Source organism: Rhinopithecus roxellana, chromosome 21 (genome assembly GCF_007565055.1).
Source record: "Rhinopithecus roxellana isolate Shanxi Qingling chromosome 21, ASM756505v1, whole genome shotgun sequence".
In the NCBI taxonomy this organism is placed as follows: Eukaryota; Metazoa; Chordata; class Mammalia; order Primates; family Cercopithecidae; genus Rhinopithecus; species Rhinopithecus roxellana.
Genome location: NC_044569.1, coordinates 42223946 through 42242849, shown reverse-complemented (window position 1 = coordinate 42242849; position 18904 = coordinate 42223946). Strand labels below are relative to the sequence as shown.

Below are 18904 nucleotides of genomic sequence, written 5' to 3'. Positions count from 1 at the left end.
TCCACTCCAAAACTATTCTCTCTTTAATAGGAAGGGGGAGCACCTTTCCTGTATCAGGCTGCTAAGAAAACACCCAGAGTCACAGCATTGTGATCTCCTGGTGAAGTAGAACAAGTAATATAAAACTGACATAGGGAGGCCTCCCCTCTATCCTTTCTGTCTGCTCGAGTCATTCTGGGCCAAGTGGGCACCATCATGGGACAAGCAAGAGGTCTCATCATTGGGGGCCCAGGCATCATTGGCATGTGGCTTCCCATGGGCAGCCTCATTCCAGGAGCAGGTCCCACTGGCATCATCCTAGGAGGGGGCCCCATATGGGCTGCTGGCATCTTACCAGGGTGAGGAGGACCCAGAAGACTGGAGGGAGGTGGCATCATTGTTCCTGCCGGTGGAGGAGCAGAGATTGAAGTAGGAAATATCTTTCCTTGTTGAAATGCAACCCTTGTTTTGTCAGTCAGGCTCTGAGCCTGTTCTTCCATCCATTTCTAATAGTAATCTTTCACATTCTCTCTCTGTTTCCTACCACGGCAGTATGTCTTTCTCGTAAATGGAGAGTCATGGGTGAGGTATGTATTGCAGTAGTCACAGCCATTGGCCACTCTGTTCCCTTTTTACAGAAACGGTAGCCGTCATAGTGGGTATGAATTGGTATCATTGTGGTTTTGATTTGCCTTTCTCTGATGGTTAATGATGTTGAGCATCTTTTCATGTATTTATTTGCCATTTTGTCTGTCTTCTTTGAAGAGGGGTTTATCTAGATCTTTTGTCCATATTTTAATTGAATCATTTGTCTTTTTGTTGTAGGAATTTTTAAATGTATTCTGGAGTTAAATTCCCCGATTTGCAAATATTTTACATTCTGTCTGATGTCTTTTTCTTGATAACGTCCTTTGATACAGAAAAAGTAATTTGAGTGAAATCCAGTTTATCTACTTTTTGTTACTCATGCTTTTGGTGTTACATCTGAGAATCCTTTGCCAAATCCAAGATCTGTGTTTTCTTCTAAGAGTTTTATGATTTTAGGTCATTGGTCCATTTTGAGTTAATTTTTTAGTACGGTGTAAAGTAGGGTTCCCGGTCATTCTTTTGCATATAGAAACTTAGTTGTCTCAGCACCATCCGTTGAGGAGACTGTTCTTTCCGCCATGCAGTGGATTTGACACTCTTGTCAAATATCAATTGGCCATAAATGTTTGGGTTTATTTCTGGACTCTCAAGTCTATTCAGTTGGTCTGTATGTCTGTTTTATGTCAGTACCACACTGTTTTGATTACTGTAACTTTTTTTTTTTTTTGAGACAGAGTCTTACTCTGTCACCCAGGCTGGAGTGCAGTGGTGCAATCTCGGCTCACTGCAGCCTCCGCCTCCTGGGTTCAGGTGATTCTCCTGCCTCAGCCTCCTGAGTGGCTGGGACCACAGGAGCCTGCCACCACACCTGACTAATTTTTGTGTTTTTTGTAGAGATGGGGTTTCACCGTGTTGGCCAAGCTGGTCTCAAACTCCTGACCTGAAGTCATCTGCGCACCTTGGCCTCCCAAAGTGCTAGGATTATAGGCGTGAGCTACTGCACCCAGCCTGATTACTGTAACTTTATAATAAGTTTTGAAATCAAGAAATGGAAGTCTTCCAACTTCACTCTTTTTCAATATTATTTTGGCTAGTCAGGGCCCCTTGTAACTCCATATGAATTTGAGGCTTTGGGAATTTTGATAGAGATTGCCTTGAATTAGAAGATCACTTTAGATAATATTGGCATCTTAACAATATTCAGTCTTCCTATTCGTGAACACGGATGTCTTTCTATTTACTGAGGTTATCTTTAATTTTTTGTCAGTGATTTTTCAATTTTAGTTGTACAAGCTTTCACCTCCTTGCTTAAATTTATTCCTAGGCATTTTTTTCTTTTAGATGCATTGCATAATGTTTGAGATTTTAAAAATACTTAGCATAGTAAATCTGAGTTTCAGCTTAAATAATGAGTCTAAGAAGGTCCTGTGGAAGACATCTTGACTTCTAGCTGGTTTGGCCTTGGATATTTAAATAACCTCTCTCTAAATCTCCATCTCTTCATCTGTAAAATATAGAAATAAAGCAAATCTGTCTCTCACGAAAATTGTGTAGATCAGAGATAATATATGCAAAGGATTAATTCCAGGGTGTGGCTTAGAGTAAACACTAAATAAAAAGTGCTGGGCTGCCCGGATTGTGTTTACTTCCATGATTTCAATATAAATACCTATGTTGTACTTGAAGTATACTTTTTAAAATTGAATACAGTTAATTTGTTGCAAAGGCTAAGGATTTTTACACAAACTAAATGCCCTGTTCCTGAGAGAGCCTTTTTGTATGAAGTATGCTGAGTCTGGAAGAAAAATAAAGTGAAATGTCACACTTGTTCTGTTTCAGTGGTGCTTTATCCTTAGAAGAGGGCGTATTTCTTCTACTGTTGTTACAACTTTCAGATGCCTCTTTGCTTTTTGAATCCTGTGTCTTGACGTTACAAGGTTAAATCTTACACATTACCAGCATTTAACTTGAAAGACTAGCAAACCGACTAACTTTTCCCCTTTTACTACTTAGTGCATTGAGGCTTTTCCCTCACTGGAGAGTGCAGTTACTGCCACCATCTGGAATTGGATTCATCTGTATGTGTAGAATATAACTTATGTATACAACTGAGTGTCAGTGTTTCAGTTTTTTTCTTACACATCTTAGTCGAGCTTTGGATTGAAGTAGGCAGTTTCACTAATCTGAGAATTCAGTTACTTTTCATTTTAATTTAAATTTCACCAGTTAAATAAAATTCTTCATAACAGACTTAAATATAGCATTAGAATTTCTAAACATGGTGAAACTAAATTCTTTATTCTCATAGCAAAGTATATTAGTCATTTTTGCTGTTTCTCCTGAAGAGCATAAATGAGTCTGCATTCAAGAATATGGAATGTTGTACGTTCTGATGGGGAAATAGAGTGACAGAATAGAGTCAGGTTGAGGAGCATGGAAGTTTGAAAAAGAACCAGAAATTGGGAGAGAGAGCTGACCACAGAAACCAATGAGGGTTGCCAGATTCTGTTGGGGACCCATTGAAGGCTACAGGTCAGTAATTTATTACCCATCTGGCCTGCTCGTGATTCTTCTTCTTTTTTTTTTTTTTTTTTGACATGGTCTCGCTCTGTTGCCCAGGCTGCAGAACAGACAGTCTCGCTCTGTTGCCCAGGTGTGATCTTGGCTCACTGCAACCTCCGCTTTCAGGGTTCAAGCGATTCTCCTGCCTCAGCCTCCCAAGTAGCTGGAATTACAGGCATGAGCCACCATACCCAGCTAATTCTTGTATTTTTAGTAGAGATGAGGTTTCACTGTGTCGGCCAGGCTGGTCTCGAACTCCTGAGCTCAAGTGATCCACCCACCTGGTTTCTAAGTACAGTACTTAACATTATAGCAGCTGTTCATTTCTATAGATGGAAGAAGGTAGCAGGAAGAAGAGTACCAGCTGATTACAAGTATCTTTTAAATTAAAGAATTTTAAGTAATAGTTTGAAAGAGATCACAGCAACAGAATAATTTAGATAACCGTCACCAGTTTTTCAGGTGGTTGAGAAAATCTTGAGTTAGAACTGTTGTGGGGAACCAGCTATAGAAGAGAAAATTGGAGTCGGAGATGGACCTGAAATGTCCACGTGGAAAAAACAAGTAAAGGAATGAGAGGATGAGGGGTTCCTACATGGTACCGATACAGTGTGTGATAATTTTCACTTATATTTTCTTTGGATTGTCTTAATGATGTAATCAACTCTTGCTCACCTTCATTTGTTATTTGTTGCTGTTTTTGGGGGGCAAGCTTTAAACTGTCTCACTTTTTGATCTGGAGTATAGGAACCCAGCACTGGCTTCTTCCAGTACCTTCACTTGGCCCCACTGTTGTGATGCACTGGGCCGCCCCCGTTATTGTGAGTCTATAACAAGTAATTTGTTTCTGAGAAGATTAAAGCACTATGCTTTGAAAATTATTTAGTGTTTTAAAATTTGACGATAGTAAGACTTGCATTTCAACAGGATTTTGGAGTTTGAATTAAATGGGGGTAATATAACCCTAGTACAGAAAATCGTATACTTAACGGTGTCATCACTGTGCAAACTGCTGTTCAGAGGTGAAATGGGAGAAGAAAAAGACACATTTAAACAGAAACCATTATGCAATTAACAGGCCCCCTCTTCGCCCCCGACCTCCACCCCTGTCAAGCAACTGAGGCCTCAGGACTCCTGCCTGAGCAGAACGGAGGGTTTTCCATTTCTTTTGACTTCAATTTGTTGAAAACGTTGTCCAAAAGTTGTGACACAAGTCAGGCCATAATTCTTCTGATCCATAATTAGGCTGTTTAGCTTTACTGTCTTAATGTTCAGATACACTTGACTGCTACAGCCGGGCAACTCTCGGTATTGTCTCTCTCGTCTCCAAATAGTGGGTAAAAGCTTGACCTCGAACATTTGTGTTGGAAGGGTTAGACCACAGAGGTTGTTTGGTCCTAAGCTCCTTAAACTGCGATGTGCACACCGAACGTATTCTAATTCTTACAGTAAATGTATTGCATTAAGCTTTGAACTTGGTAGAAGAAAGCTTTGGCCAGTTAGTCTTTTTTTTTTCCCCCACATTAAAAAAAAAATAGACTTATCAGAATAGACTACAAAATGTGTGAATTTTAAAGATAAATGACAAGTCTTCAAAGAAGTTTATCTTTGCGAGAGTCGCTTTAAGCTGGGCCTCTGACCTCAGGAGACCCTCCCTTGTTTTTCCTCTTCTGTTCCTGGAAAGATCTGTTTGCTTTTGATTATTCACTCGCAGTTCAGTGACATTGCCAGCCACTAGCTATCTTGTTTAGAATTTTGAGATTGTATGAGGATATTATGGAGCACTGGAACTTGAGTAATATAACCATTACCCAATGAGCAATTAAACTACAAATGTTTGAGAAACCCAAGAATGGTAGCAAGAGGACTTTTGGTTTTGAATAAAAAGTCAGTCCCTTTGGGGTTGTTTTCATAAACAGTGAATTATAAGTGATTCCATTTAGGAGAAGAAACACTTCATATGCTTTAGTGTAGATGGTGAGAGCCATTTGGCTGTAAATGAAAACGACGTTTGTTTCAGTTGAGCCATGGTCCTTTACATGTTCCCTTTGTCATGAGGGGCCTTGAAAATGCAGAAATGCACCTAAGTTCTTCACTATAGAAGAATTCTGGTAGGTGTTATGAAATTCTTTGTAACTGAGGTTATAAAATCTTTTCATGATTTTTAAATAATCAAAACTTTGGTTTTGTCACATCTTCATTGGTAATCCAGGAGCAAGGTGTTGTGTTGCCACAGTGTGGCCACTGGGGGAGTACAGTTATTTTCATGTTTTATGGTAAAATAACATACTTGTGGTGTAAAGGTATTTCTGTTGAACCAGCTTAGTACAGCTTCAGATAAGCAAATTCTAGCTAGAAAGTTTTAAATAAATCGTTACATCCTCTTAAAAAAGCCCTGTATATCAATACTTATGGGATTAGTAGTAGAAAAATAAAAACAAAGAAGGTGTATATTTTACTTAGCATCATTTTAAGTTGTGGAATCTGAACAAGATTCTGTTTTTCCTAACTAGCATTTGAGCTTTGTTTCCCTAAGTTAGACTTTTTTTTAAAGAGTTAAGTATTGGGAAAAAGACTTCCAAATTCTACACACTTTTAAAAAAAGATCATTGAAGATATTATGCAAAAGTAAAAAGTAGCATTTCTCACTATTCATTTATTCTTATTTTAGCCTGTAGAGAAAAAGTTTGACAATACAGTAATGTTTTCCTTTGAAAATCATAGGGATGATTAAGAATTGTTGGTTGTGATTTTAACATTTATCCATGAAGACTGAAAAGTGTCACCTTACAGATGGGGGGCTGGAAGCAGAACTTTGGCTACTAGCCTTGAAGGTCAGGGTGATCCACAGGTGGCCATAGGAGGAAACTGTAGGTGTGTGCCTGTTGGCAACACAGATGTTTAGAAAATGAGCTCACTTCTGATGGGTCCATAGTACATGTTCCTTGCAGTCAGGACATTCTGGGAGTCATCAGCTAAAACAAGGAAACAATACAAACACTAGCAGGAAACCCCAAATGACTGGCCTCAGCACTCCGCTTGTTGTGTAAGTTGCGTTGTAGGCAAGAGTTGCTGAACAGAATTCTACCCACTGACCTCTCCTGCTGGATCTCCACCACGCCTCACTTGCTAAGCCTTTGCTCCTGCCTTTTGTCAGCCTCCTCCTGCCGATCCCCAGCATGTTCTCTCTTGGTCTCTGCTTGGCATAACAAAAAGGCACTGAATCCGAAACTGGGAGGCTTCTTGTCCTGGCACCTTTGTTGACCAGTTGGGTGACATTGGGCTAATTTCCTGACCTCTTTGTGGACCTTAGTTTACTCACATTTAAAATGGATATGGTTTTTGTCTGTCTTCTTTCCACCCTCCTTACAGTTTTCCCCTTCTTCTGCTATCCAGTTGAATATTTTCTCATCTCTTCTACATTTTATTTCCCCTGCCCCTCTAACTTTTCTTTTTTTCACCTTCTTAGGTTTCTTTTTTTTTTTTTTTTTGAGACGGAGTCTCGCTCTGTCGCCCAGGCTGGAGTGCAGTGGCCGGATCTCAGCTCACTGCAAGCTCCGCCTCCCAGGTTTACGCCATTCTCCTGCCTCAGCCTCCCGAGTAGCTGGGACTACAGGCGCACGCCACCTCGCCCGGCTAGCTTTTTGTATTTTTTAGTAGAGACGGGGTTTCACCATGTTAGCCAGGATGGTCTCGATCTCCTGACCTCGTGATCCGCCCGTCTCAGCCTCCCAAAGTGCTGGGATTACAGGCTTGAGCCACCGCACCCGGCCAGGTTTCTCTTTAATGTCTCTTTCTCCTGCTAGCCTCCCCTTCATGCTGACCTCTGACTTTTTCCAGTTTTCTCCACTGGCAGCACCCCAATATCCGGTTGTTATCACTACCACCTGATGCCAAGGATCCTGAGCTGCAGTAGATCATGGATGAAGAGATTTAAATTTTATTCATTGCATAAAATTTAGACCATAAAAACCTAAACAGTTCTTTTCTGAAAGTAGGAGTTTGTGTACCTGATGTGTATTGAATTAGATTGCAAGTGACTGGGCACTTTGCTGTACTGCAGGCCACATTACTCTCTGCTGGGCTAGAAGGCAAGCAGGAAAACGTGCTGCGTGCAAGATAAGTTTTGCCATTTCTAATTTTGATGAAATAGGTTTTTAATTCTGCCACTTAACTTTTTTATTATATGAACCTTTGTGGTGTGTTACTGTATTAAACATCACCAAACACCTATTACTTGGTCAAATATTTGAAAATTTTGTCTTTTGTGAAGTTTACATGCAGAGAAAAAGGTTTACTGTGAAGATCATTAAATGGATGTGGATCAGCTAGTGTATTGTTGATGAATTAAATACTTTAAAGGAATGATAAACAATCCAGTTGTCCTTAGTTCTTCCTTACCTGTAACTTGCCTGAATGTCCTTTTCTCCACCTTGTTCTCAAGATTTTCTCAGGGTTTTAGAGCAGCATTGTCCAATAGAAATATAATGTGAGCCACATGTATAATTTCAGATTTTCTAGTAATCACATTTTAAAAAGTGGAAAAGGAAAAAACTAGGTAAAAGTAAATGTAATACCTTATTTAACTCAGTATATCCAAAACATCCTTTAAACATGTTATATATATTTGAAATTATGAGATTATTTTATTCTCTTTTCATTCTTAGTCTTGGAAATCCAGTGTGTACATTACCCTTGGAGCACACTGCAGTTGGTGGTGGCCTGATTGCCAGTGCTCAGTAGCCACATGTGGCTAACGGCTGTTTGTGATGAACAGCACAATCCTAGACAATGGTATGAAAAAAATAGTATATCTTAATTCAGAAATCTAATATGTTTGTCCATGTGAGTTAAGTGTGCTTTCGGTTTTTAGAAAAATTCAGTTGAATTTACTGTGTGTTGACTTACTGAGAGCTGCCAAAGAAATACCGGGAATGTTTGAATTTTACAATGTTGCGTTATCATATTCTTGAAATGAAGTAAATTCTGCTTGTTATAGTCAGTGCTGAGCAGGATGCCTCCCAGAATTGTGAGAATGTCTTGGGTCATGCCAGTCTGACAAAGTCAAAGTGTTCAGTAGTTAGGCTCTTTGAAGCATGTCATCTGTCTGACTTTGGGAAGCTCCCTGCTGCTGGGAAAATGTATGTAAATGACTTCCCTTACATGATTAGCTTACATAAGATCACTCTCCATATGTATAGTAGCTGTTTTAATTTCTAAAAAATGAGGATGTGATTGGTTTAGAGAATCATTAACTCAATCCCTGTCCTGTGTGATGGAAGCTGCAGTGGCCATCATGTGATTGGGCAGGTCTTGGTGCCTATCAGTGTAAACACATGGCACAACCTGTCCCATGCCCCTGCCTATCTCCTTTGGGGAGAAGGGGTTGAGGCATTCTGAGCGCATCTCATTGGTGAACTTGTGTATGCATTGCTTTTTTTTTTTTTGTTGTTAGAACCATTTCCTTTCCGTTTTAGCCGTATAACTGTGTCTGCAAGCAGTTTGTACCTAGTTTATCAAGAGAGCAGCTTTCTCTTTTGATTATACACCTTCATCTCTGAAAAAAGACATGCTAGTTGATTTTCAAGATGTTTTACTTAGAAGATGATAAGGAAGATGAGGAGGTTTGTGAAGGCTCATTAAGTAAAACTCAAGATGTTTACCATGACAAGTCCCCTCCTGGTATCCTGGTGAGTTACATCTTCCAATGTGCCTCTTCCCTTCCCTGCTTGCTCAATCTGGACACTACTGAGAGAAGAGGGGTCGGCACCCACCAAAACAAAAAGACTAATGTCCTTTCCTAGGAAAATGCTGTAGTGAATTTTATTAACTTCTAAGTGCTATGTTGAACAGAAGTCTTTGGCTACCTACCCTCCTTCATTCACTATACCATCTTTCTACTGTCTCTATTTGTTATTATTTAACAAGACTTTTTCTAGGAAAAAAATGAAGTTGCTGTTTTAAACTGAGAATTTTTAAAAATTACGTTTCAAAAATAGTATATTTGGTTTCACATTCTCTTTGCATTTCAGTGTAGTAGTAAAAATCATATAGAAGTGTGTGTTGCAGGTTTTGTTGGCCTAGCCGTAATTATTGGAAGGGTAAACTAATATCTTGAAGCTGACGTTGTATTTGGATATATGATAGAGAGTGGCTGCAGTTGCTTTCTTCTGTGATCATAAACAAGAAATTTTTGTAAGCTTGAAATACATGGGGAAAATATGAATTGTCTGAACTTTTTTAATCCAGAGTTTTCTCTCTTGTTACAAGATATAACTTAGAACAAGTTATATAAGCTTAATGTAAGTCCCAGAAATCTGCATTAAGGAAACAAAATCAGTTGACTTGAGGACAGTATAACTCTACCTGTGGAAGCTTTCCTTTAAAAATAGTAGGAAGTAAACACGTATTTTCAAGTTTATTTTTTAAAATTAAGGATGGATATTTTTATGAAAACAAGCGTAAAATTAGTGAGACAAAAATTAGTTTCTAAAATCTGTGGCTCATAATCTGATTTTAGTTTTAAGGTTATACAAATGTTTATTATCTTTAAAAATGTTATCACACTCTGCTTTTTGCTTTTGGATCTGTTAGTAAAAGTGTGCTTGTTCAGAGTTCTCAGGGACTAATGGGAAGATGTGGTTTGAATATGAATGGAAGAGTCAGGTGCTACCAAGGGAGGCAGTTTGGTTTTGAAATCAACATTTTAATATTATAGAGTGTATACACATACAGGCTGACTCACATTTGTTAAGGTCAGAAGGGAGAATAGAGAACCTTGCTGACTTTTTACAAAATACTTTAAAAATTCATTTATTAAGTAGCACTAACCCTCATAAACTGTCCCTCACAGGAAGTTCTTGGGACTTGCGTCTGCTGGTGTTTTCCAGAAAGAGGTCAAGGGGTGTTTGCTTAGGCTGCATTCTATTAACGGTTCGGTTTTATGTTGCCATTAGAACATTGAAGTCTAGTGAGTCACCTCCCTGTCCTGTGAGAAACATGAGTTTTCTTAATGCTAACGTTTGGGATAAGGATCTGATATCTGCTTAGTAGCCTGTAATGATTATATAGGAGTTTGACTTTAGAACCTGGGTGTGTGTGGTGAGAGGGAGAACCCTGTTTCTCAGGGTCCAGGCCTTCTGTGACCTGAACACTCCTTACAAGTCACATCCTTTCTGGGCACCCCTCTTGTAAGGTGACAGTTTAAGTTTTGAAAGAGTCTTTTCTCATGGTTTTGTGATTTGGGAATATAAATGTATCATCTCATGATTTAGAAAACCATGAGAAGATTTCTGTGCTTTGTTAGAAACATGGAAATTTCAAAGACCATGTTTTCATATTTTTTGAAACAAGTGAAGACAATACCTTTATTTGCTAAAGAAAAGGCTAAATTATTTTATATTAAAATACCCTGAAGTCCCAGAATAATCTACTGGCCATATTTTCACCCCATTTAAAAAAATCACTTTGATTGCATTTTTTTTTTAAAGTTTGGGCAGAATATACTACAGGAGTTCTTAGCCAAACTTGTAATCCTCAGAAATGCTTATAGAATTGGAGCCTTTCTGCAGTTTAGAGCTGGCAGGGACTCTAGAGGTCACCTGAGCATTCTTGTTAGAGAGAACCCCTGGCACAGAGCCCAGACCTCTTCTCCAGCAGAAGTGAGGCTTGATCCTGGGTCTTCACATCCTTACCAGCTGCAGGGGACTCCAGGAAGCCCTGAGGGCAGTGCCCCTCAGTCCTCATCTCTGCGAGCTGTTTATCAAAGGACCTGGGCACCTCTGGTTGATGCCAAAAAGCTCAACCAGTTTTAATAACACAAACAGTGGTCGGAGGTGGCAAGTCACCCTGTAGGTGGGGCACATGATATGAGGCAGAGTGCTTCATGCTAAGTTAGGAAACCCTGAGTCCACCTGGAATTTGGGGTGGGGCTGAGGTTAGTTGTGGGGAACTCTACCCATAGCACATTGTCATGACTGATTGCTGCCCAGATTCCTAGAACAACTCTAGGTGAATAAGTCTAAAACTAATTATGTTCCTCCAATCTAGCATGGCCAGTGTTCAAAAAAGTATTTAATTGAGTGGAATTTTGTTTCCTCATAGAAATAATGTTACTATACCTAACTGTCTCATAATTAGCCAGATAACTCAACCAGAGTTCTGAGTCCTAGAACAAGGGGGGAAGAAGGGCTAATGCAAGAATTTCCTCTTTCTTTCTGGATAAGGGCCAGGTTTCACCAAAATTTTTGAGATAAACATTTTCTGAGCTCCATTTTCAAAACCATGTTTTAGCTCCCACTCTCCACAGCTAATAACTTTGGGCTTGAAAGTGATACCTTTCTTCCCTCCTAACTCCCCTAAGTTTTAGGAGTGTTTGTGCTCTTGCCACTGAGCTGTGAATGGGTGATGGTTCCTTAAGCCTTGCAGAAGTAGCTGCATTCGAGGGAGAAGATTCTAGTAAACCTACAGGTGTGCTTTGGTAGGCTCACTAGCCAAGTGACAGTGTGCGCTAAAATGAAAACTGAGGCCTGCTAAGAGGATATGTTGGGGGACCATACGAGATTACTGGTTCGGCAGTTTGGGGGAGTAAATTCTCTGAAAGTCTTTGTTTTCAAAGCATGCTCGCCACAGATGAGCTCAGGAGTTTGGGGGAGAGTAGTTTTGGGATTGTGGACATGAATATGTTTCGGCTGTTTGAAAATTATTTATTATTCATTTTTATATTTTTTTCATTTTTATATTTATGCCCCCATCTGTTTTCAGTAAGGAAGGACTTAGAAGTAGTTTACGATTAAGAAATACATGCACACAAACTGCCTCCACACAGACTGTATATTGCATAGCTAAGCCTATTAATGTAGAGGAAACAAAATTGTCTTCATTTAGCAAATATTTATTGTGCTACAACTGAGTCCCCATAGATGCATGTAAATAAATTTTTTTTTTGTTTGCCTTCACTAATATGTCTAAATTTTTTGCTGCTCTGGGTTTATGAATAACACAGCTGGGCAGATATCCAGCAAATGGCTATATGAATGCTACCATGTTGAGTTTGCCTGGATACTTGGTCCTGATTACATACTCGACATACTCAGTTCCTTAGAGTGCCTAGTGAGCCCTGTATTGTAGATGTGATCCAGGTGTAGTCTTTGTGCGCTGGGAAAACACACCTTAGTTCCATCACTGTGCATTTAGATGTCCCAAAAGGTCAGGCTGCTGGCCTGGCCTAGAGGAGACGGACGCAACTCTGCAAGGATCTAAATAAAAATCCCGGTTGGGCATGGTGGCTCGCAGCTGTAATCCCAGCACTTTGGGAGGCCCAGGCAGGCGGATCACTTGAGGCCAGGAAGTGAGGCAGGAAAGGAACAGGAACTACACCCTTCTTCAGCTCTGTTCACTGTCAAGAAAACAAGAGGGTTTGGAACTCATTCCATGCACCTGCGGTCCTGAGACACAGCTTGAGATGTGCTACATTCTGGGATCATTTGGAGGCTTTCAAAAGTACTTGCACTGGAATCTGCAGAGGGGGTGGCCTGGTCATGCGGATTCCCCAGGCACCTCAGTGACTCCCAGCGTGCAGCCGGGGGTGAGAAACAAGTCGCAAGGACAGTGATGCCCACATCTGACTCATCGCTGAGTGAATCCCTGTGGAGCTTTCAAAAGAAAATACGGATTTCCCAGACAGACTGAAGCAGAATTGAAGGCAGTAATGGAGGCCAAGAATAACTGTTTTGTTTTGAAAATGAAACTACAGCCTTGATTCAGATTCTTCTTACTAAGGTCCTTTTTCTGTTCCAGAACCCCCTTACCTTGAATTGTCCTGTCTTCTTAGTCTCTTCCAATTGTGACAGTTCTTTAGTCTTTGCTTTTCATGACCTTGATGTTTTGATGAGCACCGGTCAGATATTTTGTTGAATTTGTCTCTACTTCGGTTCGTCTGATGTTGTCTCTTAATTCGATTGAGGTTGTATGTTTTTGGTCAGAATATCTCTGAAGGCCTTTTCAGTGAGTTATAGCAGGAGTCCCTGAGGTGAATGTGTCTTAAGTTTTCCTAATCACTTGGTTATGGTGGTGTCTTCCAGGTTTCTCTACTGTTGAGTTAAAAGTTTTTTCCTTTTGTAATGAATGTGTATCTTGGGGAAAATACTTCAAGAATATCCAGACATCTTGTTTCTCCTTCAACTTTTTTTTTTTTTTTTTTTTTTTTAAAGACAGAGTCTTGCTCTGTCACGTAGGCTAGAGTGCGGTGGTACTGTCTTGGCTCACTGCAGCCTCCGCCTCCCGACTTCAAGCAGTTCTCCTGCCTCAGCCTCCTGAGTAGCTGGGACTACAGGTGCCACCACTTCCAGCTTCTTTTTGTATTTTTAGTAGAGGTGGGGTTTCATCATGTTGGTCAGGTTGGTCTTGAACTCTTGACCTCAGGTGATCCACCCACCTTGGCCTCCCAAAGTGCTGGGATTACAGGCATGAGCCACCAAGCCCGGCCTCTCCTCAAACTTTTGCCTCTTATTTTTAACATCCATTGATGGATCTTGCCTTCCATAAATAATACTGTGATATATTCCAATAGTGAGTTTCTGGTTTCATTTTTTCTTCATTAATTAGAATTCATCTGTAAGAGCTGTCATTTCTCACTTATATATTAATTTATTCTATCAGTGAGGACTCAATATTTTATTCAACTGATTATAATCTAGTAATCCTGTTTTGTTGCTCAAATTGTTCTGTGTTTAGCTCTTGGGAGTATACTTCTGTTTTTTCTGTGACATACACTCGCTCCTTTGATTTTGAGCATTTCCCAGTCTCTGGCTCCACAAGGTGCTCCAGCATTATCTTGTATTTTCCTGCCCATAGCCATGGAATGAACCAACCACTTCTCCTAGGAGCCCTGGTTCCTTTTATTGAAGAATGATATTTAGAAAGCAAGATCTGGGCCGTAGATACGCACATTGTTTTGAGAGTATCCTTGATTCTAGGTCCTGTTAATAGAGTTAGGTTATTTGAGTGTGTTTTCTAGGTATAAACACATCAGTGCTTGTGCATCTAGTTACCTGTGTATATACTTTAAAACCATGAGTTAATACTGAGACCTCCAATTCCAGTCAAACACCACAGGGTTCGTTTTAGCCTTCCTCTCTGGGAAGTTTTATTTTTAGAAGCTTTCCCAGGTGTTTATGTTTTTTTTTTTTTTTTTTTTTTTTTTTTTTTTTTTTTTTTTTTTGAGACAAGGTCTCACTGTCACTTAGTCTGGAGTGCAGTGTAGGAGGCAGCCTCTGCCCCCCAGTCTCAAGCAGTCCTTTCACCTCAGCCCTCCTAAGGAGCTGGGACCTCAGGCACGTGCCACCACACCAGGCTAATTTTTGTATTTTTCTGTGGGGACTGTATTTTGCCATGTTGCCCAGACTGGTCTTGAACTCCTGGGCTCAGGTGATCTGCCCGCCTTGGCCTCCCAAAGTGCTGGGAATACAGACATGAGCCACCACACCCAGCCTCAGGTGTTTATGATTAATTAGACTTGCAACGATGACTTCTGGATGTATATCTATGGATCCAAAGGCTATTATGGCTTGGTTAAGTACTCTTCGTTAATGAACAGTCTGTTCCATGGTGAAGTATCGTTTGCCATAACTGGGTTAATCATCATTTCTTCTTAATACTAAAAAGAATTTTTATGTCACTCCTAGCTAGCCCTCATTAGTAAAGTCAGTCCCCTGTTTTGTGTGGGAAGTGGTATAGTTTCATGGCTAGTATGCTTATAAAAATTTGTCAGAGAAATTGAGCACACCTCAGGAAATGTTTAGTGGGTTGAACACGCAGGGAAGCTGTTAAACATTTCAAAAAACATATAAACAATCCATGCGTACAAATGACAGAAAGACTCAGGATTCCACTAAAACCAAATTAATTTTAATCCTTGAGGTATCTTCTTTTTGATAAGGCAGTCTACATTCTTTTCTCCAAGTGTTGTTTGCTTTCTAAAGCAGGTGCTCTGTCAAACTTCTTGATAAGAAGCCCTTCAACCCCAGTTGTTGAGAGTACTGACTGTGAACTTTGGTTGTGCATGTGCTTGTTAATTTAGTAGCTGCCACCTTAGCTACAGGACTTGCAATGGTAGATCCATCTAGCTTGTTCTTCCCCTCATTACTAGGGTACCGTATGATACAGGTTGAGGGACCTTCAACCCAGGGCATGAACACAGTTAGGACAAGTAATTACTTGACATTTTAAACTTGTCCTAATTGTGTTAATGTTAACTGTGATATTAACCAAAGTTCTTTGATGGGTGAGAGAGGACGAGATGGGAAATAAGGGGGATGAGCAAAGTTTAACATGTCCTTCCCTAGACGTAGAACCTATAGTAATATATTAGTTTGTTTCCAGTCTGGGGCTATAATTTTGATGGTGGAAGAATCGTACGGATTCCTGACTTCTAGGTCGGTGTGTAAATAGAAAGAACTTCTGATAGAGTTGGAGTGTTTCAAAGGAAATTGTATCCCACCAATGTCAGTGATAGTAAACCCTGAAAGTACTACACATGGTTTCTATAGCAACCTGCTAAAATTGTTGCCTTTTGTATGTGGAATTAAGCTAAATAATCAGATTTCTTGGCTTATTTTAGAGTTGCTATGGTTATCAATAGTCGCCACCAAAATAGGTTAATTACACAGTTCTTTTAGAAGGTTTAGGGTAAGGACATACCCCCTAAAACACACTTTTATGATCATAACGTAATCATATCTGTAAGACTACTCATAATAAAAGGCTTGGCTAGGCGTGGAATCCCAGCACTTTGGGAGGCAGAGGTGGTAGGATCACCTGAGGTCAGGAGTTCGAGACCAGCCTGACCAATATGGAGAAACCCCGTCTCTACTAAAAATACAAAATTAGCTGGGCGTGGTGGCGCGCACCTCGAATCCCAGCTACTCGAGAGGCTGAGGCAGGAGAATCACTTGAACCTGGGAGGCAGAGGTTGCAGTGAGCCAGGATTGCACCATTGCACTCCAGCCTGGGCAACAAGAGTAAAACTCCCATCTCCAAAAAACAAGCAAAAAAAAAAGGCTTAAGGTTTTTCGTGTATGGTAGCATATGGAAGAATCATCATAGCCTTCTAAAAGCCTTTATGAAATTCTTAACCGCACATAGCCTGAAAATTCCATGAAGTTTTAGGAGCTGTTTTAGGTTTCAGTGAAATGAGCATGGGTATTTAAGGTGGACATACCAGGGTTTTTGTCTGGTCATGTCTCTGTGTAACTGCTTGACTATAGATAAGTTGCTTCTCTGGACCTCAGTTTTCTTATTAGTACAATGAATATAACATTTACCTCACCTAGTTGTGAGGATTAAATCAGATGAGGTATGTAAAATGGCATTTGGGGTTTGAACAATTTTTTTTTGTTTGAGTCAGGATCTTGCTCTGTTGCTTAGGCTGGAGTGCAGTGGCACAAACATGGCTCACACTACAGCCTTCACCACCCTGGCTCGGGCGTTCCCTCCCACCTCAGCCTCCGGAGTAGCTGGGACTACAGGCATGCACCACCACACCCAACTAATTTTTTAAAAAATTCTTTGTAGAGATGGAGTCTCCTTCCATTGCCCAGGCTGCTCTCAAACTCCTGGGCTCAAGTGGTTCTTCTGCCTTGGCCTCCCAAAGTGCTGGGATTACAAGTGTGAGCCACCACACCCAGCCTAAAATGGCAATTGGAAGGGGTGAGTTAGCGCCCTCTCCTCTTTTTCCCCCATCACCTCCCTGTAACTAACATTAGGAAGAATAATGAAGAAAACATCTGAATTGTAGCTTATGTAATTTGTCAAGGATATACAATGTTTAAAAAGTTAAGACCGTGAGAAAATGAATTTGAATTTTCACTAGTATAGAGGTGAATTTACATTTTAAGCAAATCCCACATGTGAAAATCCAAACTGAAAAAACAAATTATTATCAGTTTGTGAAATAATGTAAGGAAGGATTTCTCTCATAATAGGCTCCCCCAGGGACACTGAAGATACCTTAAAAACAATACCAGTAAAATCAACTTTGTAGAAATATACCTTAGCAATCCCATTTAAAAATATTCAAATAAAATAAAATTATGTTCACACAAATGCCTGTACACAAATGTTTATAGTACAGAATGAGCATCCCTAATCCAAAAATCTGAAATCCAAAATGCTCTAAAATCCAAAACTCTTTGATGCCACATGTGGAAAGTTCCACACTTGCCCTGGTGATAGATCCCAGTCAAGGTGCAGTTGAAGCTTTGTTTTGTGTGCAAAATTAATTGAAAATATTTTCTATAATTACCTTCAGCCTATGTGTTTAAGGTGTATATGAAATATAAATGAATTTTATGTTTGGACTTGGATCATTATATATATGCAAATATTCCAAAATCTGAAAATCTCCAAAATTCAAAACATTTCTGGTCCTGAGCATTTTGGAAAAGGTCTCAATTGCAAATAAAACTACTCAACCTGTAGTTTTATTTGTAATTGCCAAAACCTGGAAACAACCCAGATGTCTTATAGCTGGTGAATGGATCAACATTTGATATATCCATACAGTGGGGTACTACTTAACAGGAACAGACTACTGATACATGCAGGAATATTGATTAATGTCATGTGGACTGTGCTAAGCTAAAGAAGCCAGAATCCAAAGGTACATACTGTATGGTGCCATTTATATGATATTCCAGAGATGGCAAGACTAGGGACAGAACACAGATCAGTGATTGGCATGGGTAGGGAAGAGGGATGGACTCCAAATGGGTTTCGGCATTTTGGAGAACAATCTGATTGATCTGTGTCTTGACTTTAGTGGTGGCTACAGGAATGTGTGGTCACAACTAATGACTGTACACTACGAAAGGGTTAATTTTACTATCTGTAAAGTGTATGCTTTTTTTTTTTTTTAAAGAAAAACCTATTTTGAATCGTTCAAGGCACAGCTATTTGCAATCTTAAAACTTCATTTCATAGCTAAATTGGCATGAACATTTAGCTGGAATTCTTTCTGTGCTGGTCGGTATAACCATTACACAAAGGTTAACTTAAGTAATAGTTTAATATCTTTCATTATTAATTATAAACAGAATGTTGAACTGATTACAGTTCTTAATGATTTTACTTCTTGCATTTCTCTCTAGTTGCCAGTCAGGTTAAATGCCAGTCAGGTTAAACAGCATTTGTCACCTCATGTACAGAGGTCAAAACGGGGCATATTTTAGCCTTGATGGGAACAGACAAGAAATAAATTATCAGAAAGCTTCATGACAAGGTCTTATTCTGCGTTTTGGGAAATGAAGGGAGAAGCATTAAAGAGAAATGTGGGAACAGGAACCGTTTAATTTTACAGAGCTGTGATAGTTGGAAACAAGTTGGGCCACGTGAGTGTTGTCGGGGCTGAGTAAGGGAGTTGGGGCCCCCTTTTGAGCATGCTGCTTGCCGTTTTGGGATCTCCTTAACCCATACATGTTATTTTGAAGTCTAACGATAAAATTGAACACTATTTTTTCTTGCTCCGTACCAGGTTCTGTTGCTGAAGAAAATGAATGTTCTGGTACATTGTTGAGCACAGGAAAATTAAACTATTGTTTCCAGCCATTTTTCTTAAAGGCTACGCGCTGTAGCATATTCTACTGGGCATTTTCATAAAAGTCAGCTGACGAGTAGAAAACGGGTCACTTGATGGTTGTGTTTCGCTTTGTTTTCTGTAATAATCTGCAGCTACGGCGCCCTTGCTTCTGCCTCGGCTGACTTCACTGACTTCCTCTGA

General features: G+C 39.9%; 1 protein-coding gene and 1 pseudogene across 3 annotated transcripts in view; one reads left to right on the top strand and one right to left on the bottom strand.

Annotated features, from left to right (window-relative positions):
- LPIN2 (lipin 2) overlaps positions 1-18904 on the top strand; it is a 95038-nt gene that overhangs the window by 24487 nt on the left and 51647 nt on the right. The window contains exon 1 of one of the 3 annotated variants that reach the window (XM_010353190.2): positions 8589-8819. The exons of 1 other annotated variant lie outside the window; for it this stretch is intronic. In XM_010353190.2, coding sequence (XP_010351492.1) covers positions 8718-8819 — 102 coding nt within the window. In that variant the 5' untranslated portion in view covers positions 8589-8717. Of the gene's footprint in view, positions 1-8588; positions 8820-12533; positions 12910-18904 lie in introns of those variants that run through there. One more of the 3 variants, XM_010353192.2, reaches the window with a different exon arrangement.
- On the bottom strand, positions 54-7050 carry LOC104654140 (annotated as a pseudogene).